At 38.1% G+C, this 23,010-nt stretch overlaps 1 protein-coding gene across 1 annotated transcript; it reads left to right on the top strand.

Annotated features, from left to right (window-relative positions):
* Positions 1 to 14,785: 14,785 nt before the first annotated feature.
* On the top strand, positions 14,786 to 21,536 carry IL7R (interleukin 7 receptor). The gene is made up of 6 exons (XM_029286425.1): positions 14,786 to 14,934; positions 16,225 to 16,379; positions 17,822 to 17,996; positions 20,509 to 20,590; positions 20,697 to 20,772; positions 20,943 to 21,536. Exons 1-6 carry the CDS (start codon positions 14,805 to 14,807, stop codon positions 21,438 to 21,440), a joined length of 1,116 nt encoding a protein of 371 aa, XP_029142258.1. The 5' UTR covers positions 14,786 to 14,804; the 3' UTR covers positions 21,441 to 21,536.
* The last annotated feature ends 1,474 nt before the right edge of the window (positions 21,537 to 23,010 follow it).

A 23,010-nucleotide genomic window follows, 5' to 3' on the forward strand; every position in this document is an offset into this window, starting at 1 on the left:
CCCTAATAATATGGATGGGGAAATGGTTTTATTTCCTCTTAAGTGTATTCAGAGGCATCTAGATCAGTATTTTTCAAACATCATGGTTATCCATACTGGCTGAAGAATTCTGGGAGTTGAAGTCCACATATTTTAAAGTTGCCAAGGTTAAAAAACACTAATGTAGAGGAAGCCATGATTTCATCAGAAGAATGAAATGTGTCATGACGCAGTCTCCATTCTTTATCTATTTGGATGTTTTTTACCACAAGCAAAACTTGTGGTAATTTGCATCAGTTAGAGGTTCAGCCAATTGTTTCTAAAGAAGTAATACATTTATGTGGGATGCTATTTTTTAATGCTACTGGGAAAATCTGCTTTGGTTTGTTGATCAAACTAATCAGTTACATCTTTTTGATTCATTTTCTCTTATTTCTATAGGATTTTAAAATGATTCTGCAGAGAGCAATCCAAATTCAACCATTTAATGGAGATAACATCATATTATAAAGAAGTTATCATTAGAGGAGGGGTGGGGGAAGGAAATCTACGACTGTTTTTCAGCACAACAGAAGTATTTCCCAAATGTCCTAGATGTTGGGTTAATTCTTACTCATTTGTAGAGCTGTGTCCTTTAATTAGAATAAAAACGGCTTTGTGTGCATTCTCTTTTAAATAAACATGGATTTAATTGAAACCAGTGGGTGGTTCAGACAATTTTTTCAAACAATCATAACTACAGAATGATCTGAAATGGTACAACTATAGTCTTGTGAATTTAAGAGATTGTGTGCACATGCTGTGGATGCTCTGTTACTGAGAAGAAGATAGCAGACACAATGTATGACCTCTTATCTTATTTTTGATTGGCTGGCAAAAAAAAGTTACTTTGTTTTGCTGTTCTACTGGTGTCCCCAATGGCTACACCAGGAAAACAGGGTGCAAGGATTGACCAAGATAGCTTTGGAAAACGGCCCTTTCCTGTGCACCTGCCCAGAACGGTGAAGAGAAGAGTTCCAGTGCTAGACCTGTCATACATATTTTCCCTGACAATGTCCTTCCTCCAGCCTATTGGCATAGGTTCAAAACAGTACAATTTGATGGCTGCTCCATTATAGATTCTCCCTGCCTTTGATTCTTGGCATTGTCTAAAACAGTGATGGCAAACCTATGGCACGCGTGCCAGAGGCAGCACTCGGAGCCCTCTCTGTGGGCACACGGACTGTCGCCCCAGCCCTGCCTCCTCCCATGGCCCCCTCCTCACCAGCAGCCCTCCAGAGGGGAGTCACCCCCGGGCACGGCCATGCAATGCTGCACAGTCAAAGACATGGTAGCCGGGCAGTGGGGACAAGACTCCGCCCTTACACCCCATCACGCGCAGATGGTGCTGCAGGGCACGAGCAGAGGGCGTGGCCACCATGGCACCACTGGGCTGCCTGGGTGATCTGTGGCGGGCCATGGAGGTGGTGGGTGGTCCAACGGGCACGGCGGAGCGGGGATGGGTGGGGGGTGGTTTTGGGGCACTCGATCTCTAAAAGGTTCGCCATCACTGGTTTAAAAGGATGAGGCCCATTTTATGCATTAAACAAACCTAGATTTTTCAGGGGGGGGGGTTTAAAAAAACCTGGGATTTTTCAATGGGGAACCACCTATGTTTACATTAGGATTTGCAGTGTACACTTTTATAAGAGGACACTTAATGACAAATGATACAAACATTTAACATGAGCAATACCATTATTTTTTTTAATATCAGGCTTGCTAAATTGAAAATAAATCCCCTGCAGCCTAAAAATATAGCCTATTTATAGACACCATATATGATTGATATGAATTGACTTAATGAAGCCATTTTTGTGGGGGATATGACTTTGTTTATATATTGCTTTGTAAGTGGGGTGAAATGGAGCTTCAATATAAATACTTCTGCTTTTAAAATTATTTTATTTTTTGCACCTTTCTAATTCAGATTATTATTTCCTAACTTTTATTTTATTCCATATCTTCATTGTCAAATCCATTCCATGGGGCAATCTGATATTTCTGTGCCAAAAGGAATTTCTTCCTATGCGGAGCTAATTTGATCTAGTACAGTGGTGGCGAACCTATGGCACGGGTGCCAGAGGCGGCACTCAGAGCCTTCTCTGTGGGCACGTGCACCATCGCCCCAGTCCTAGGCCTTCAGCTGGGTTTTATAAAACCTTTTCGCTTTAGGCCTCCGCCACCATGTGCAAAAAAAAAAAAAGTTTCAATCAGTCAATTTCAATTTCTCACGGGAAAAAAAAAGATCTTGCAACGTTGGAATTGATTGATTGAACTTTTTAGTCCCACCCAGTCTGCCGTTACCACCACAGCCACGCCCACCCAATGGGCCATGCCTACCAATTGGCCACACCCACCCAATGGGCCACACCCACCTGGCACTCGACGATGCATAAGTGGGTTTTGGGTTTCAGTTTGGCCACTCAGTCTCTAAAAGGTTCACCATCACTGATCTAGTAGTTAAATGCACTAGGATACAAACAAGGATATCGTGAGTTCCTCTGCTGCCTTAGGCATGAAAGCTGGCTGGGTGACTTTGGACCAGCTGCTCTCTCAACCCAATTTACCTACAGGATTGTTGCTGTAGGGAAAATAGGAGGAGGAAAATGTATTAATATGTTTGCTACCTTGATTAATTTATAAAAGCAATAAAGGTATGATTTAAAAATCTAAAATAAATAATATATTGATCTTCCTGCAAAAGCAAATTGTAAGACGTGAACTATATGGAATAATAAAAGAGAATGAAAAAAGGGTACCCAATAGTATCCTGGAAAGTTCATTGTGGATTTGTTTGTGGTTTGATGTAGGGGATTTCAGATTCCAAATGTTTTTGAATGAGCATGTCTAGAAGTCCCAGCCAATATAAGCAGTAAGTGTGTGTGGCTCACAATTGCAGATCAACATCTGAAAAGCCATAAACTCCCTATAGGGTCATATAACTTACAGATCGTACAAGTCTAGGGCAGTGTTTCTCAACCTTAGCAACCTTGGACTCAACTCCCAGAATTCCAAAACCAACATGCTGGCTGGGGAATGTTGGGAGTTGGAAACCACATGTCTTAAAGCTGCTAAGTCTAAGAAACACTCTTGTAGGTAATGATACTGAAAGTCACGTGGATGAAGATTGCAAAGTGACATTTCCTTGTGTTTACATATTGCTGGGTTATGTGTGGTATATTCAGTGGAATTTTATACAATCATTTTCAGTAAACATATGTATGGTGTGGAGTCTCTGCTCATTTTACATATTTCAGACTAATCACTTCATCTTCTAAAACTAAGAGCTGCCTTCTAGACAGCCACAACTATTATGGCCCTTCATCAGTGCTGAAACCTCTACATCCTTCTTCATCTATCTCATCACCATCAAGATGTAAAAAGTACAAGCCAGCCTAGCAACTGCATCTTCCAACTCTTTTTTCTCCTCTTATTAAAGGCAAAATCAATACAAATTTTGTGTGGGACCACCCAGGTCTTTAAAATCAGATTACTTTTATCCTGAAGGGGCAGATATAGTGACAGTTATCACAGCTCAGAAGCACGGGAGTCAAAATATTTAAAAAGTACAAATAAAAGATACTAAAATAGAGAATGACAGAGTTTTATCCTCTTCTGGATTATATTCTGCCTCCCTGCACCTTCACTTTCCCAATGTCACAACCCATGTGGTTTTACAAACTTATGTTCTTGTTGCAGCAGCTCCAATAAAGGCATTTCCCAACCAAATAAGTTTATTTTGGAACACACGATGCCAGGTAAAATGGCATTCTTATAGGGGCATTCTGTACAGAGTTAAAATTACCCAAGTGTGCCATGCCTTAACCTCCCCCCTGTGTAACTACTCACCTTTCTAGCCCTTTTTAAAAATCTATTAGTAGAGTGCAATTATCTAAAGATTGCATCAAGTGAACAGTTCCATTGCACAAAACCAGACAATTTGCAGCCAAAGCCCTACCTACATGTATCAGTTTTGCAGCTGTTGAATTCCACCAAGATTATATCCCCAGAAAATGGTTTTTGGAGTGGGTGGTTTTTTTTCTTATAATAAGAAAAACAATATTGGGCTTATAATATGTACATTAAACCCCTGAGAGGCTTAACACACCTACGTTTTGTGGGGGGGAAAACAAAATTCCTGCTCATTCACAATGTCAGTGGGACCTAGGGTATACCATAAAATCCTTAAGGGCTGACAAAAATTAAGAAATAAATATGTAGTTCCTAGAGGGGAAAAACCTGTTTTATTTCAAGACATTTGATAAAAACAGTAAGCATTCAGCACAGATACTAGAAGTTATCGGAGTTTTCAAGTGCCTCCACTTACTTCTGATGTCATATTCCTAACTGTGGCTCATAAGCAGGACAGATAACATCCTGTCAGCCTAATTAATTCTGCGGATCATCTAACCATTCTCAACATTTCATGACCTGATTTAGTTTTGCAAAAGTAAGTATGATCATTCTCTGTTCAAATATGTTTGTGCTGCAATTGCGCTCAGCCAAATGATTATTTCACTCAAAACTTTGTCCTCTGCCTGAATTTGGCAGTGCAATTTTTCTGTATCTTCTTCCAATTTTATAGGTGTTCCTGCTGCCATCACTTGTCACTGCCCCATTTTTCAGCCAGGTAATGCCAACACTTTTCTTAGCATCTATGAACAATATTCATTTATTAAAGGTTTATTTTGCCTTTCTGACCAAGCGTTTAAGAACCTGTAGGAACTGTTCTTCCCCTGTTTGATCCTAATTTTTTGAGGCTGTTTAGATGGATGAATAACCTATGAGTTTTGTGGCTTAGTGAGGTTTTGAATCCAACCCTCCATCCCACCAATCCTGGTTTTAGACTTTTAACCGCTGCTTCATTCTTTGTCCTTTTGCATTGACCCAGGCAGAAAAAGCGAAAAGCAAAGCTTTGGTTGATCTGAAAAGATCTCATACCACAAGTTTCTTTCAGACCTACATAGCTTCTAACCATCTACCAGACAAGGGGTTATAATTGTTTAAGATCCTTGCTTAGACAGCCCAAAACCAGCAAGAAAAATGAAAGGTATTAAATGGATCTTTGTGAGTGAGAAGGGCAACTAGTAAATGGTCCCTCATGTGAAGTCTCTATTTATTTCATTCCTTGGACTGATTGATGAAGAACCATTTGGGTAACCTGCAAGTCAAAGCACAGTTTGAAATCATCACTCCCATGAACCAGGTCTGCATGTTCTACTTTAAAGGTTGATCATGAGTTAGGAACAGCAGCATGGACTTTGTGCTTCCCCATAAACTGTTAGCATCTGAAAATTAAATCTGGAAGGTGTGCTGGCTATCAGACTACACACTTTCTCTCTGAAATGAATATCAAATTGGATTATATTAATATCTGGACAACAAAATAGTGTTTGTAGCCAGGCCCAAAAGCAACAGAGTAATAAAAACGGCAAGCAGTTGCTTTCTCTTTGCAGAACAAGCAGTTCCAATTTTTTTTAAAATAATGAATGCATGCTAATGCCATTGCTTCTTGGATCTCTAACTTTTGAGGAGCCTCCCATGGGATGAATCTCACTGTATGAGAAATTAAAACAAGGGTATGGTGAAATGAAGTATATCTACCTTGGCTTGCCCCAAGTAGCCTCATGAAGGGACATCCATGGCAGGAGCAGGGAGGAGTGTGGGTGTTTTTTAAATAGTTGTTATGACCTCACAATTAAACCCCTGCATCTTTTTTATATGTGTGGCATGATACACACATTAAAAGGATTCAGAGCTTCGATTGCATCTGCTATTTCAATTTGTTAAATCACCCCTCTTCCTTGAAGACACTTCTGGGGACCTGACTTCTCTGAATGAGTGATGGCAAAAGAGCAAGGATTGGGAATGTATAGCTGAAGGGAAAAGAAGACAAAATGAAGCGTAAAGACAAAAATAAGCAAAATTCAGAGACAATGAAATCAAGCTTGCTGATTTAAAATAATCAGCTACACTGATGGATTTGAACTGCTAGTTAGGATTTAAAGAAAACTTTCTGATCGGATCATGAAAAAAAACAACCTACAGAAATCTGGTTTAGATGAAAAACGTGGGCCCCATACACTGATTTGCTTTAGTTAACATTTCCAGCCCTGTGGTTCTTCGGATTAAGTAAGTGTAAGCAATATTATAAACCACAGATAAATGTGTGTCACAAGCCCACATATGCTGCATAAGCAGTCTCAAATCTGTACCAAGAGAATTAGAGATTGGGTAAATAAGTCCTGCAACTTTTTTGGTCCTTTTCAAAATGTTACATTACTGTTATTTATATGAGGACAAAGTTACATATTGCATGTAGTTTTTCTTTCTTTATTATGAAGCTCCAAACATTATCATTAAGCTTTATGAAGCTTATGAAGCTCCTAAAATTATTGTCAAGCTTTTAAGCTAAAGCTCTGAAAGATTATGAGAAGGACATCTTACTACCCTGACTATCTATGATTGCTTTCCTCCTGGGAAAAAGAGGACCACATACTTATTTCTGGCCAAACATCCATATATAAATAGACCTCAACTTACCACCTTCATTTAGCAAAGCCACTGAAAAAGTTACAAAGCCACTGAAAAAGGCGACTTATGACTGGCCCTTACACTTATGACCATTGCACCATTCCTATGATCACGTGATCCTAATTTGGGCACTTGACAACTGGCATGTATGTACTGTATGATGGTTTCAGGGTCTCCGAATTGTTATTATCATTTGGAATCTTCTAGCCGACTTCCAACAAGCAAAGTCAATGGGGAAAGCTGGATTTGCTTCGATGGCCATTGTGAGTCACTTAACAACTGTAAAGATTTGCTTAATAACCATCGCAAAAAAAAGTCTGTAAAATCGACATGATTCACTTAACCACTTAACAACATAAATTCTTGTCCCAATTATGGTCATAAGTCAAAGACTACCTGTAAAATATTGGCAAGAAGTGATCATTTATTTATTTATTAAATTTATATGTCTCCAGTTCCATTGTCAAGTGACTTTGGGTAGCTTATAGCATAGTAAAACAACAATATAAAAGTGTGAAATTGTTAAAGCGTTAAAAACATTAAGCATTAAAACTAAGACAAAAATGTATATATTTAATATTACATGTATTAACAGCAGTGAGAATTAGTATTGGAAAAATGAAGAAACACCAATGGAAGAAGACATAATTAGGAAAATCTTGAACTGCGTGGAAATGGATAGGCTTACATTGAAAATGAAAGGGAAAGAAGATACAGAATATTTTCAAACGTGGGATAATTTTTACAAATGGCTAAAAAAATGGAGTAGAGAGTAGGAATGGAAGTTGTATTACTATTAATGTCAAATATGTGGACCCAGAGAACACATTGTTTATTAAGCACTAAAAATTTGTAACTATAAAAACTTAATAAAATATCTATAAAAAGCATTAAAATTTAAAACATTAAAAGTTAACAAAAAACTAGATAGAAAGGATTTTAAAAATTTCAGTGAGAAACCCTTCCCATTGTTTGATTGTGCTGAAGACCTGTCATTATTTGACTGACAGGAAAGACTACAAAACAGCCTGTGAAGGAGAAAAAGCAATCATTTCTATCTTTTAAGTTTTCCTCACAAAGTTCTGGTCTACAGATGATAAGCCAAGCTGGTACCAATGTTTAGCATCTTTGTCTGTGGCACCATAAACTTTCTAGAACTTCCAAAAGTATTTTTCCAAAAGGCAACTGGATTTCTTGGTTTTTTTCCTGGAAAACATTTCAAGGAAAAAACCAAGAAAGTCTACTTGCCTTTTGGAAAACCATCTTTGGTGCAACCATGACCTGGATGATTTAGAATCTCCACAGACACTTCCTAGAACTTTCCATGTGAATGTGTTGTCCAGGTATTTAGTTGAATGCACTAAAGTAGCCGTCCCCAACCTTTCCAGATTTGTGGGCTGGCGGGGGGCAGAGGCGATGTTTCTGCACGAGCGGCGGGCAAGCACAGTTCCATTTGTTCAAGATGGATGGAAAGAAACTGAGACTTAAAAACAAATAAACCAATAGAAAAAAGCAAAACATTCAAAATTTAAAGTGAGGGCTTTGTGTGGATCTACTGGGTTCAAATACATGCTTACTTAACTAGACTTTGATTGAAATAGGTGTCTTTCCCCCCCTCCCCAAATATTGCTGATATTTAATAACTAGGAGGGGGTCCATAACTAAACTTTGCCAGTTTCTTCATGGATGAGACAGAAAAATGTCAAAATTAAATGAGAGGGAGAGGGAGAAGGAGAGAGAGAGAGAGAGGACAAAGAAAAGAAAGTAATAGATTTGCCCAACTCATAATTGTAAATCTTAGTTCCATCTCAATAGACATTCAAGATGGGAACTTCAATCAAGAGAAGTTGAATTAGGAGAACAAGCACTTTTCATAGTATTTAAGACTATATAGAACATAGTAATATCGTATGATCTTCGTTCACTCCTCCACAAGTACCTTTGGGGGGAGGTTTCCTGTTTCACTCCATGCCTACTTGTCTGTACGTTTTTACTTCCCCTTGCTTGTAGTTACTTTATTGATGAGTGCACTCTAGAAGGAGCTATATGCCAGCTGTTCTTTCTCAGATTTAGTTTCTCTTTTCCTCCTGCAGGGTAGAAAAAAATGTGAACTTGAGAAGATGGCAAAGCCAAATCTGATTGTGTATACCTACTTTTTTATCTTCCTTCCTTCCATTTGTGCAGAGAGTGGCTCTGGGTCAGAAGCATCTGTAGGATATGGTAAGTCACTCCATTTTTTTTCCTTCTAGCAAAAAATTCCAAACAATGAAAGCGAAACTTTCCAAACTTGTAATGCAAAGAATCTTGATATTTATGTTTGTTAGCATTATATACTGTAGTTTGAAAGACAAATATCCTGTCCTCTTGGTGTACTAATTAACTGCAGACTTTTATTTTTTATTTTAGTTTATAATGAATGTGTATAGATACAACAAACTGCTGCATGGTTATCAGATATGGGCACCAGTGTTCTAACTCTCAACCAACATTTATTAGAAATAAAGCACAGAGTTTTTCTTTCAGAGTATAAAGCTGGTGCTGGATTTTGCCAACAAAAAGCAAGTTTAGATTTTATTATTGTTCTTTCCTAAATGAGCATTATTAAAAAGGTTCAAGCCACCGGCTGAAAAATGCTGCTAAATAAGATCTGCAGCAAGAAGCAGAATTTTTCAGTATTCAGTTGTGTGTCATATTCTTTCAGACCCATATAATCTTATTAAAATAGGGGCAATTGGTGGAGGAAGCAACAAGCACTTTCTCTTTAATTAGGGATGTGCATTTAATAGGGGTGTTCCAAAGTTTTTTTTTTCCTGGGCTCAGATGAGAAACTTACTTTGGAATATAGAAAATCATGTACCTTTCTGGGGAGACTCACTGAACATTTACAACGTTTATGTATAACCTCATACATAACTACGGTAGATGAAATATGCAGACATGAAAAACATTTCTGTGCAAAAGAATTCTTGACAAATTTCAAGCAAGGTACTGTAGAAAGGATTTTATGAAAAGACAAGTTGCAATCTGGAGATTTATACTCTCTTTTCTAAAAGGGTCTCCTATACAGGATATATCATAGCATATTGATATATATCCTATATATTCCGCAAATGTTACACAGTAATTAGACTGCCCAGTTTTCAAAGACAAAAGACAGTAATTAAACAGAATGCCCAGTTCTGAAGTTAAAAGCAATAAACTTAATTCATAAAACAATTAAAAACTTAAAAAAAACTCTTTCTCCTATTCCTCTCCTGCTTCCTCCTCCTCCTCCTCCTTGACAGTTAATGAAGTAATAAGAACAGAAATCAAGCTGAAGTTAGTTATAAAATTGATCCTCAACTGTTTCTAGAAATCAGTAATAAGAAGCGCTATTTTATAGTAGCTCTCCTCATGTGGGACAGCTTCTAATGGAGATATAAGAGGTCAAGTTCTAAGGCCTCCGTTGTGGGATGAACTCTCAACTCAGTTCTCTCTCCCTCTCCTATTTAATATCCACATCAATTGGGGGGGGGGGCTCATCCACTGCCATGAGTCAGGTTTCATCAATTATGCTAATGATATACATTTGTACATTGATCCAGGCTGAATGAGTCTGCTAGGTTTTGGATAGGGAGGAATAAACTTAGGCCCAATCACAGCAATTACAAGTGGTTTTGGTTTCATAGACCATCTGAGTCTAGAATATTCCATCTTTGGTTCTGGATGGTGTTATGTCCTCTCATTTGGAACTGTTAATTTGGGGTTTCTTTTGAACTCATGACTCCTGTTTAAATAGCATCTGGCAGCTGTGACCAAGAGGACCTTATAACTTCCTTGTACATGGTGATTCATGTCTGGGTCACATCCCATACATGTTACTACGATGTATCTACTCCGATGCTATAGCTGCTCCATAATGCAGCAGCTTGAGTAGTTATGCACGCTCCGTTTTGCCCATATGATGCTAGGACAAAACTTGTTAAAATTGAACTGCTTGCCGATGGGTCTCCAGGTGTGATTTAAGGTGCTAGTTGTCATCTTTAAAGACTTGTGTAGCTTCAGAACTCCAAGATCTCAGTAGCCTGGGACCACTAGAGTATGATCCCTATTCTAAGAGAATGTTACCATCAGGTGCCCTACAAGTAGACCTTCTTCCCTCATCCCCATCCTGAAAGAATATCTTAAATATTCTTAAAATTACTTCAGTCCTAGCCCTTAGAGTTTAGGAAATTTAGGAGGGCCATTAGGTCCTGGTTGTTCCAGAAAAACTTTGGTGATTATAAGCATTGCTATTATGGTTTGTTTTAACCCTTGTTATAATAGTTGGTTTTCTTAATGCACTGAACCTCAAACTTAACCAACACTTTTAAAATAGGCTTGTCATAGTGGTGGTGGTATAAACCATCTACCTGATTTATACACACAATTGTCTTGGGTAGAATGTGGATGCATTTCTCATGGAAAGTTTTGTGGCATAGGTTGCTCTGTGGGTTTATAAGAGCATAATATCCCAAAAGAAACCTAACATTATTGCTAGTAAGATGCACTCTTGTTTAGATTTCCAATATCACTTGGAAAATGGAAAAATTCTATTTCTCCTATGAATGATAGCTTCTCAATCCACTTGGTCCACTATGACAGGGGTCCCCAACTTTGGCAACTTTAAGACCTGTGGACTTCAATTCCCAGCTGGCTGGGGAATTCTGGGAGTTGAAGTCCACGGGTCTTAAAGTTGCCAAGGTTGGGAACCCCTGCACTATGAGCTTACCTTAGCATAAAGATCAGCAATGCCTGCTCTTTGATACATGTCTGATGCATCTTTTTATCCCAATCATCAGTGGGATAAACAATACATCAGACATGTATCAAAGAGCAGGCATTGCTGATCTTTATGCTAAGGTAAGCTCATAGTAATAATAATAATAANATTCCAGCAACCGTTCCTTATATGTTTTAGCCTCCAGTCCCCTAATCATCTTTGTTGCTCTTCTCTGTACTCTTTCTAGAGTCTCAACATCTTTTTTACATCGTGGTGACCAAAACTGGATGCAGTATTCCAAGTGTGGCCTTACCAAGGCATTGTAAAGTGGTATTAATACTTCACATGATCTTGATTCTATCCCTCTCTTAATGCAGCCTAGCACTGTGTTGGCTTTTTTGGCAGCTGCACCACACTGCTGGCTCATATTTAAATGATTGTCCACTAGGACTCCGAGATCCCTCTCACAGTTACTACTATTGAGCAAGGTACCCCCTATAGCGAACTGAATGGGCTGAAAAGCTACCATTGATTTCACAGAGTTTTAAAATGAGAATCTGTTGCCATCACAAGTGCTCTTCAGAGAACGATTAAAGTCACCCTCTGCTCTCAAAGTATTTTCAATATGGATTGGGTCTTTATATTTTACTGTAAGAAAAAATTGCCATTATACTTTATTCCTTGTGGATTTCCAAAATTATTCTATTATATACAGCAAGTTATGAGTGAAAAATTAATTGAACAAGGTTTGATGAAAATTCCCTTTCAATGTTAAGAAGGGAAATTCCCATAAAATCTGCTTCATATAGAGTGTGCAAACTATTTCCTACAATATCCCTTACATTTTCACATTGCATGGTGACCTCTACAATCTACAGCTTGAAAAGTTTTACAATAGTGCTGTGGAAAGCAGTCTAGGGAATATGCAGATGAAATGAGAAGAGCAATTACCGTGAGTCATAAGAAAAGATGAGTTGCTCAAAAGTTTTCTTGGTAGTCTAAATTCTTTGATCTAGACAAGAATGTGTTAATTGATGCTTTCCTTTAAATACCTTATTAACCAGGAAGCAATTGCTTCCCTTTTTTTATAAAAATATTTGTACTTTTCTTTTTAGCAAGCCAAAAGGGAAGCTTACAGCTCCTTTTGCCAATAAAAAAGTGATAAAAATTAAAAACATCTGGTGCACTGAGAAAAAAAACTTACTTGCTAGTGAATTAATTAATTAACATAAAGTCAATTCAACAGTCAAAACCTACAAGAGAAACAACAAAAAGAAGGGACAGTTGGTCTCTTGAAAGGGAATTTCACATTGCAATGTGCAACTGCAAAAAAAAAACCCCTCTATTTTCTGTATCCCTTCAAGAGAGACCTATCTTTGGATTATCTTTTTGGACTTTCTTTTTACTTCCTCATGTCAATATCAGAGGAGGCGTTCTTGAGGTCTGGGTGGTAAGTCACATAATGCCCTAAAGAAGATAAAGAACATTTTGAATTGGGTTGGAAATTGAAACATCTGTTGTGACGGGGAATTACACTTCCTTTAAAACTAGATCCAGTCAAAACCTACAGACTGCTTTCAGTTTCTGGATCCTTCTCACAGACAGTTCTTACCACAGTGTAATAATTAAATACTATAGAGCAGGGGTCTTCAGACTTGGCCTTTTTATGACTTGTGGACTTGAACTCCCAGAATTCCTCAGCCAGGCACGCTGGCTGAGGAATTCTGGGAGTTGAAGTCCACAAGTCATAAAAGGGCCAAGTTTGAAGACCTCTGCTATAGAGGAAGAAATAGAGGGAAAGAACTCATTTTCATTTTAAGGAATGAAACTAAGTAATCTACTTTGTTTGATAAGACTCCTTATGAAGTGCTTTAAATTTGCCAGTCTGAAATTTGAGGAATTGATTTTGTGGTTCTTTCCCCTTAGGTACTTGTGTAGATGATGAGCAAGACAACAACTTTAAGTGTTTCACTCAAATGCCAGCACTCCAAAGCAATTTCTTAATTTGTGATGCTTCTGGGACAGAGGTGAACCTGAATGAGGCAAATGCCAGTTTCTCTGTGTAAGAACTTTTCTAATGCATTCAAACATCATTACTTGGGTGCTAGAAGATTGATACAATGAAAAAAATGGCTGCAGAATTTGGGGGGTGTGACCTTGGGGGGTGGTCCTGGAGCTTCAGAAATTGGTTGGAGGTTACTTATTTGGCCTGTGGGTTAGTGCTTAATTAATATTAACTTAACCTGTCTTTAGAGTCTAGTGAAACCTATAGATTACTTCTCAGAAAAATGTATTTAAATGCATAAAAGAAAATACATAGATTAAAAAAAGACTTCACTGTGATCAAACAATGAATTCTAGAGCTCTAGAATTATAGGTTTAATGCCTTGAATGCATTTTTAAATGCAAAAGCACTTTTGAAATGCAAGCTGTCTCAACTATGATCAATTATATGTGTTTGGGGGAAGCAATGCACAGAACCAAATGTATTCTGGTTTGGATTTTGCAATATATAAATAATTTTCTTGAATGTTTTTGGAATCTAGAGTTCATAAATTAACCTGTTGCCTGCATTCATTACTGAATGAAAAGCTTAATTTCAGTTAGAGGTTGGTGAAAATAAAGTTGTAATCTTTTTTACATCCAACTTCATGGACCTCCTGAAATCTATCTACAGATTTCCAAGTGGCCTTAGCTTGCAGATGAAGAAATCCTATCTTGGACCATAATCCTCAGATCATACTATATCTATAACCTTCTTAGCCTCGTGATCTTGATCATTTTGAGAAACAAAAGGGGTAGACTTTGAGATACTTTAGCAAAAGATGTTAACATTACTGAGAAAATACAGGAAAGTTTTATGTAGCCAAATGGGGCTGATTATTAAGTTGGCCTTTACTTTTACCTTAATTATCTGATTAAGTGTACAATATTTCCTGGCTCTCCAGGAGTATAAAGTTTTGATAAAGGAAGATGGACTTTGCCATAAAAATGGAGAAACATTAAAAATAAATCAGAAAAGGCTAGTAATGCTAATAAATCTAGCCCAAGAATATGCTTATTGTTCATTTGGGGAGTTGGCATATGTGAACAACATAATTCAAAGCATTTCTCTTTTAACTACAGATATATAACATAACTTCATTTGTAAAACACCTGACAATACTGAAATGTAGAAAGTGAGGATTGATTCAACAGATATAATATTTGGTCACAAGACAATTGGGGCAATTAGAAGGCATTAAAAGAATCTTTTTCTATCAAGAGAACTTAATGTCCAGCTAGTTTGGAATACAGTGAATCAGGAAAAGTGTAGGATAGCTATTGTATATAGTTTCCTAACCATGACACTCTATAGCAGTTTTCAAACTAATTCTAATGAATTCACTAGCTCTCTGAAGATCTATGTTATCCTGCTTTTCAATTCTTGTATGTTTTCAGTTTTCCAAAATGTCATTGGTACACCATATTTTGTCACAGGTATGGGACTCAACCCCGGTCCTGCTTCATGAAAAATCCCCTTGTCAGCAATTGTTCTATATACAGCATCGATCTTATCGGTTTTTTGAAAGTTTGCTTGACAATAACATCGATCAATCCTTGCAAAAATTGCCAGGAATTGAAAGCTGTTCATATCGGTAAGCAAATGTATAGTCCATTTGAGTTCATTTTTGAATCTGTTCAAAATAGGAGTGTCGGGGAATGGGACAACTTGCCACAGACAACTTGCTGCAGCCAACTTGCCATGGCCAACTCATCACAGCCAACTAGCCACGGGACAGCTTGCCAAGGCCCTGTTGAATTGTCCATGGCGAATTGTCATAGACCTGGAGTTACATGGAGTTTAGTTATATCAAGACAGAGTCCAAAAACTCATGGCCAATTATGTTCTTCCATTTCCAAATTTGGAAGAAAAAGATGGGAATTCTCCTACCAGGAGAATGTTATGGTGTTGATCCAAATTATGTTTGCACAAATGGAAGATTGTACATAGTTCAAAGCAACCACAATTGGGACCAGAATTTCCATTGCTAAGCAATGCAGTTGTTAAATTTCACCTAGAATTAAGGAGAAATTTCCTGACAGTGAGAACAATTAACCAGTGGAACCACCTGCCTCCAGAAGCTGTGGATGCTCCAACACTGGAAGTTTTTAAGAAGAGACTGGACAGCCATTTGTCTGAAATGGTATAGGGTTTCCTGCCTGAGCAGGGGGGTTAGACTAGATGACCTCCAAGGTCCCTTCCAGCTCTATTCTATTCATTTAACAACTACATTGCTTAGCAACGGAAATTCTGGTCCCAATTGTGGTTGTAAATCAAGAACTACCTGTACATAAATGTGGATGATTTATTTGGGCAGGGGTAGTTAATATTTTGACCTCTCCTCCTTTACTCAAACGTCGTCACCTCTAGGCTCAGCATCCAACTCAAATGAACAATTATTAAAATAAATTATTTCTACAAGTCATGCTTGAATGAGTCATGCTTGAATTTGCAACCTCTTTTGCCACGGTTGTTAAGCGAATTACTGCAGTCGTTAGGTGACTCATGCGGTCTTTAAGCGAATCTGGCTTTCCGCATTGACTTTGCGGAAAGGCAGCAAATGACAATCACAGGACCCTGGGACAGCGCAAATACCTGCCAGTTGCCAAGTGCCTGAATTTTGATCACATGACTATGAGGACGCTGTGACAGTCATTAGTGTGTGGACCAGTCAGAAGTCACTTTTTTCAGTGTTATGACTTCAGATAGTCACTAAACGAACAGTTTTTAATCAAGGACTACGGGTACTGCATGGACTCATTTGAATTTGGTTTCACAATTTGTTTAAACAGCAGAAATTTAAGAATTGCGGAGGTGGCATGTGATTTTGTGTGTGTTTGTATGTGTGTTTTGTTTATCTTTCTCTTTACCTTGTCCTTTGCAGTTAAACCTGAAGCACCTTTTGGTCTAAATATCACCTACCAGGAAAAAGCAAATGAATATCTTGTTCAATTCTCAACACCACATATAGCAAACACATTCCTTGAAGACAAATTAATACATCAGTTAGCCTACCGTCAAGAAAATACTAACTGGACTGTGAGTAAGAATGAGTAGTTTTGCATTTTCTACTTGCTTTCAGTTGTATGCCTGCAAACAAGGGCTGTTTGGCGTATGATGTCGTGTATGTTGTGGGAGGCTGTGTTAATTTTTTTTTAGCCTGTACCTAAATTTATAAAGTTTAGAGTGAATAAAGTTTAGAGTGAATAAAAAGCCAATAGTTTTTAACTTTTAATGTGGAGTGTATGCTAGACTTTTATTTTCAAAAGCCAATGGAAATCAATATGTCAATGTTACCACTTGCTAATATCAATCTTCAAAGATATTATTCCTTGTTAACATTAGAAATTCCCCTTGCAGCCAAATCCAATTTCACCCCTAGTAGATCATGATGAAAATAATTATGGCTGGGAAAATAATAATGGCTGGGAACATGCAGAGCTTAACAAGAAACATTCTGTTTTCTGATCAAATGTTTTCCCCTCAGAAATGTTTCTGTTAGTCTGTAATGCAAACCAAGCTTGATTACAACAAAGCAGATTTGTAATTCAGCTTACCAACATTGTTCAGGCAATGCGTTTGATTTGACCCAGACTTTCTGATTCAGCATCTGTTTAGCTTAAATTCTGCCTCTAGCAGGATATGGTGTTAGAGTAATACAGATCCAGACTATTTCCGCTAATAGGTTCCCATCTGCTTTTAATTCAAAAGTTTGCATATTATGATTATAGAGTGTGAACATCTTGTATAATCCAGTCCCAGATGTGTATTACAGACATTTATACAGGTAGACCTCTACTTATGACCACAATCGAGCCCAACATTTCTGTTGTTAAGTGAGTTTTGCCCCATTTTATGACTTTTATTGCCATGGTTGTTAAATGAATCACTGCAGTTGTTAGTAATAAGGTTGTTACGTGAATTTGGCTTCCCCGTTGTCTCTGTTTGTTAGAAGGTTGAAAAGGGTAATTGTATGACCCTGGGACACACACACACACATACATATACATATACAGTACACATATACATACACACACACACACACACACTTTTATTGGCTCTTCAGAATTTCAGTTAGATATTCTTCCCATCTCTGTCCAAATTAGCCAGAGACAGGAACATCTTTTAAATGGGGACATGGGTCTGTCAGGGCTGCAACATTTTGCTGGAGAATAGACTATAAACAATGGAATAAAGAAGTCATTTCCAAGCTTCTTCATTTGTGGCAAATGAATGCAGCCAAACATTCTGATTGTGTACCAATCAGATCATTTTCCGTGAACAATTTGGCATATTTTCTTGATACAAAATAATCTGCTCTGTTTCGGATGCCAATGTAGGATGTTGTCATATTCTCATCAGAATTTGAAGAACACTTTGAGGTAAAAAGGATTTCACTATGTAGAAATAGATGAACGTACTGACGTGGATCTTCGAATATCTTTGTTTAACTTTAATTCTCAAATTTATTCCTGTTTTAGACCAAAGAATTTAATTTGCTTATATTAAAACTTCTGGGGAAGGAATTTGAGTCAGAAGTAACGTATGAGATGAAGGTTCGATCAAGGCCCAACGGACATTATTTCAAAGGCCACTGGAGTGAATGGAGCTCATCTCAATATTTCAAAACTTCAGCCAGACGTTCCCAACATCTCAGTACCTCAGACAAACCATCCAGTGGAATAAGTGAGTCCAGATTTTTATTTTATTCTTATTGGAAATCAAGAACATTGGAAATGTTTAAAACCAGGTGCGGTGGTAAACCCGTTGAACCTTGACAAGGAAGGTCCATCTCAGGTTCCTGTTTGTTCATGCAACTCACTGGGTAACTTTGGACCTTGTTTTCACAGGATTGCTCTTAAGAAGAGCGAGGTGTGCTCACTCGGGAGGCTTGTTTTGGCTAGGTTAGGGCTTGAGAAATGGATTTTTTCTGCGAAAACTTAGCCAAAGAGCAAGGCACACGTGCCCACAGAGAGAGCTCTGAGTTCCCCCTCTGGCAAGTGTGCCATAGGTTTGCCACCACTGGCATAAGTGGTCCTCACCAGGAACTTGTCCAGGCATTCTCTGAGAATCAGATGCAATTGAATGGAAGAAAAACAATGCAGGTAGTCCTCAACTCACAACTGTTCACTTAGTGACTGTTCAAAATTACGACGGCACTGAAAAAAGTGACTTATGACCATTGTTCACACTTATGACCATTGCAGCATCCCCATGGTCATGTGATTTACATTTGGATGCTTAAAAACTGACTCACATTTATGACGGTTGCAGAGTCTCAGGATCGTATGATCCCCTTTTGCAACCTTCTGACAAGCAAAGTCAATGGGGAAACCAGATTCACCTAACAACTGTGCTACTAATTTTACAACTGCAGTGATTCACTTAACAAACGTGGCAAGAAAAGTCATAAAATAGGGCAAAATGCACACATTTCTGACTTAGCAATATAAATTTTGGTCGTGAGTTGAAGACTACCTGTACTTGGATTAGGGTCAAAAACTTTATACATCAACAAAGTTTTCTGAATGCAACATGCCATTGTTATAACTACTACCAATACCAGTTAATAATTGACAATAATAGCTGGTATACCATGACCAAACTCCAGACCCTATCAGATATGATGTTAAATTATGAATATTCCTTTCATCATGTAGTTTTGAAAGATGCAAATAGCTGTGGGAAAGAATTTTTGGCAGGAAAACTGTCATGCCTTATTTCCAGATTCCTCTGCCCTATAGCTGTTTTTTAAAAGTATAGTGCCTGGAAGAATGTGTACTGTAATAGAGTAATTGTACTATGTTGAAAATTTAGGATATTTTTTTCAGTACCCATAGAGAAGCAGATGAGGCTGGTCAGAAGCAGGACACTTAGTTCTAGGTCAGGGGTAGGCAACCTTGGCTCTTTTATGACTTGTGGACTTCAACTCCCAGAATTCCTGAGCCAGCATGGCTGGCTCAGGAATTCTGGGAGTTGAAGTCCACAAGTCATAAAAGAGCCAAGGTTGCCTACCTCTGTTCTAGGTGAATTGGAAGAAAAGCAAACAAGAATCAGAGACCAGAGGTCTCACCCACAGAACCATAAGAACTTCATGAGCCCATGAGGTCCAAGAGTCCCTGATAATCAGAATGATTGGAGCTTGGACATCATCAGCTTCTGCTGCCAGAACTTTGGTGGAGGCAAAATCACCAACTTAATTCATTCCATTGCTGAATTACTCAGGCAAGAATTTTCAAACAATGTTTAATTAAAATTTACTGTCTGGTTGCTTAGTCCCATTAAACCTTGTCTTTTCTTCTATAATACTGAAGAACAAAACTTTGTTCCTCTTTTATACAATGTCTTTTAAGAATTTAGAAGACTGGAAGAATTATCTCTGCAGATTTTTTTTCTTTCTAAAGAATATAGTTCCAACCTTTTTTTGTAGGATTTGTTTGATTATGAGTGGGCAATGGTAAATGGTGGACAAACATACGGCTTTGTATTGTTAAGATGAGACCTGGAGTCATAACTGATGTGGTAAACATCTGGTGTGACCATATATCATAAGCTAGATCAGTGGTTCTCAACCTTTTTAATGCCGCGACCCCAACCGGTCGTAAGTCGAGGACTAAACCGGTCGTAAGTCGAGGAGTAAACCGGTCATAAGTCGAGGACTAAACCGGTCGTAAGTCGAGGACTACCCAAACGGTCATAAATCGAGGACTTTCCCTGCCCGGGAGTGCCGCGCATGCGTGGTTCCGCCCCCTGCGCTGGCCGAGGCGTAGCTGGCAAGCGGCAGAGACGGAGCAGGCCAACCACCAGCTGGCACAGCCCAAGGGAGGTAAGACACCCGCCGGAAAAGGGGAAAAAAATGGCGGACAAAAAAAATGGCGGACAAAAAAATGGCGGACAGCCTTGCTTGGCGACCCCCGTGAAATGGTCGATCGACCCCAAATGGGGTCCCGACCCACAGGTTGAGAACCACTGAGCTAGATGGTCAGAAGCTAGGCTAACGGTACAGAATAGAAGATACCCAGGATCAGAGCTCTGTTGAGGCAGGAAACAATTTCTGGAGGTTAGTTAATGGGTGTCTCATATAATGTAAATGTCATGCTTTGATTCCCAGTGAAGAATCTAGTACTATATCTATTTTTAAAACTAAGATTTCTTTCCTCAGACAAAGTTGTCCTGATAACAGTGTCCATTGCAACTTTCTTTGTACTTTTGGTTGTAATTCTTCTGGTCCCAACATTCTGGAAAAACAGGTAATTTTTTTTTTTTAAAAAACTTACAATTCTAATTCATATAAGACTCGTTGACAAAGGTTGTTGAAAGATTGTTCCTAAAAAACACAACTTTTATCGTCTTCAGGATCAAAGCAATTGTTTGGCCCACCATCCCTAACCATCAAAAAACTCTGGATAAATTCTGCAACAAACTAAGAAAGGTTAGTACTTTTACTTCAGGAAAAAGTAGCCTTGCAGGCCTTCAACATAAAATGAAATACAGGTAGGGGGGCTACCTGTACATTTTTTTTTAACAAATTCATGTCTTGTCTTTACAACTTTGGAAATGTATTGAACTAATTCCCTGATAAATATCTTCTTATCTATATAGAACTCAGACACCAGTTTCTTTAATCCTGAGAGTTTGGGATATGCTCACATCCATAAGGTGGACAGCATTCAGGCTAAATCAGAAGTTGCCCACCTTCACCCACCAACATACAACCTGGAGGCAGAAGTTGAGAATTTGGTGGAACAAAAAGGCAACTTGAACCATATTCATCATGAATGGTTGAAGCTACCTCTGGCATATGAAGGAATGTTGTCCACGGAGACGAAGAACAAGCTGTACAGTGGAAGTGAGAACACCTCTGCTGATGGTTCAGTCCGCAGCATCAATCTATACAATGGGGGTAGAATTGTTGACCAACATGGCTGGAACAACAATGATCTGTGTAAATATTCCAGTGTCTCAATGGATCACATTTTCCCTGAATTAAAGACACGGTCTTGTGACCACACTTATTCCAATGGGGAAATCAGGGTATTAAATAAAGAAGAAACCTATGTCACAATGGCAAGTTTTTTTGAAAATAAGGGAAAATTATGAAATTAATACATACAAGCATACCGTTACCAAGAGGCATTTCTAGGTGTTACATAGGGCTGTAACATCTGTTACATTACTTTTCCTTCTTCCAATGCTGATTTTCAGCATCGATTTGCAGATTTAAAAAAAAACACTGTATAAAGTTTTCCTTTAAAATGAAATTCTCTTGCAGTCAAAAAAAGCAGAAGTTTTCTTCCTACTTGGCTTTCCATTGCAGGTGTATTTATCCCCTCACTCAAAATTGCTTCAGAGCATTTAAGGACCAACCAGAAGTGTTTGGAAGTCAACAGTTTCTATTCCTGCACCTTTGGGAATTTTCTAAGTTTAATGCTGTTTAGGAGGCTTCCATGACATTGAGAAAATAAAAACTCTGGTTTAAAGCCAAAATATGTTCATTGAAACATACAGGTGGTTTTTGTTTATCGGCTGCCTCATTTAGTGACTATTTGCAGTTATGACAGTGACAAAACTGTAACTTTATAACCAATCCTCACACTTATGACTTTCACGGGTCTGTAAAGAAAGGAAAGCAGAACTAAGATCAAAAGCACAGTCACAGGTTTATTTAGCGACCTCTTCGCTTAATGACTGAATTGCCAGTCCAAATGTAGTTGCCAAATGAGGACTACTTGCATATTATTATGCAAATTTTGTATAAATTTATCTCTATGACATGAAATCCAGAGAAATGCTAAATATCACGTATCACAATTTTAGCATTATTTTGTGAACCCTACGGTGTTTTTTCAAAAGGTAACTGGACTTTCTTTGTTTTTGCTTGAAGATGTTTCATTTCTCATCTAGGAAGCTTCTTCAGAACAGAACTGAAGAAGCTTCTTGGATGAGAAGTGAAACATCTTCAAGCAAAAATAAGAAAGTCCAGTTCCCTTTTGAAAAAACACCTTTGGGACAACCATGGCCTGGATGACTGAAAATCTCCACAGACATTATTTTGTGAAGTCACTTAAGATTCAGAATAAAATCCTCAGGAATTAATTTTCTATCTACTGCAATATTTATTTGGGTCCAAGAACCCAGGTCTGAATGACTGGATAGGAATTATGATGGTGCAGATATTGGAGAATTTCCACATCTTCCTTATTATGACTCAGTAGTAGCCTGCAATGCTGGAGCACTTGAACTTTTGGTTTGTCATCTGATTCCTGTTTAATGAAAAATAAATCCTGCTGAATTGAAGCAAAGCCCAGCAATTTAGCATCTTGTTTTCCAGGGTAACTAACAAGAAGCTCTTAACATTCAGAAAAAGGACAATAATGTAGCCCATCCTCTTTGCTGCTCCCTAATATTTTCCAAGAAGTTCTGTATTGTTATTAAGATTGGTAGATTTCTTCTGTCTTAATCTGAGAACTTTCCTCCTAGGGCAACTTCATGTCTTGGTCCACACAGTGCCTTGTGGCTATGAATAATATAAACTATATGTTATGTGAAGTAATACTTTATTTTACCCGTAATAATAATTTCATAAAAATTAGTCCACCAGTATTGTCTACAGTATATTTCTAGCTATAGTGATCAGTTCATTGGGTATTGCCATAATATCAGTTAAAAC

This window comes from Protobothrops mucrosquamatus, unplaced genomic scaffold (assembly GCF_001527695.2).
Source record: "Protobothrops mucrosquamatus isolate PMUCROS unplaced genomic scaffold, P.Mucros_1.0 scaffold3619, whole genome shotgun sequence".
NCBI classification, from domain to species: Eukaryota; Metazoa; Chordata; class Lepidosauria; order Squamata; family Viperidae; genus Protobothrops; species Protobothrops mucrosquamatus.

What these genes read in the sequence shown, in the direction of transcription:
- IL7R (XM_029286425.1), top strand. Translation starts at nt 14,805, where the DNA reads ATGAAAAATCCCCTTGTCAGCAATTGTTCTATATACAGCATCGATCTT. An exon ending in ATTGAAAGCTGTTCATATCG is followed by an intron (nt 14,935 to 16,224) that starts GTAAGCAAATGT and finishes TGTCCTTTGCAG; the next exon opens with TTAAACCTGAAGCACCTTTT. An exon ending in CCAACATTCTGGAAAAACAG is followed by an intron (nt 20,591 to 20,696) that starts GTAATTTTTTTT and finishes TATCGTCTTCAG; the next exon opens with GATCAAAGCAATTGTTTGGC.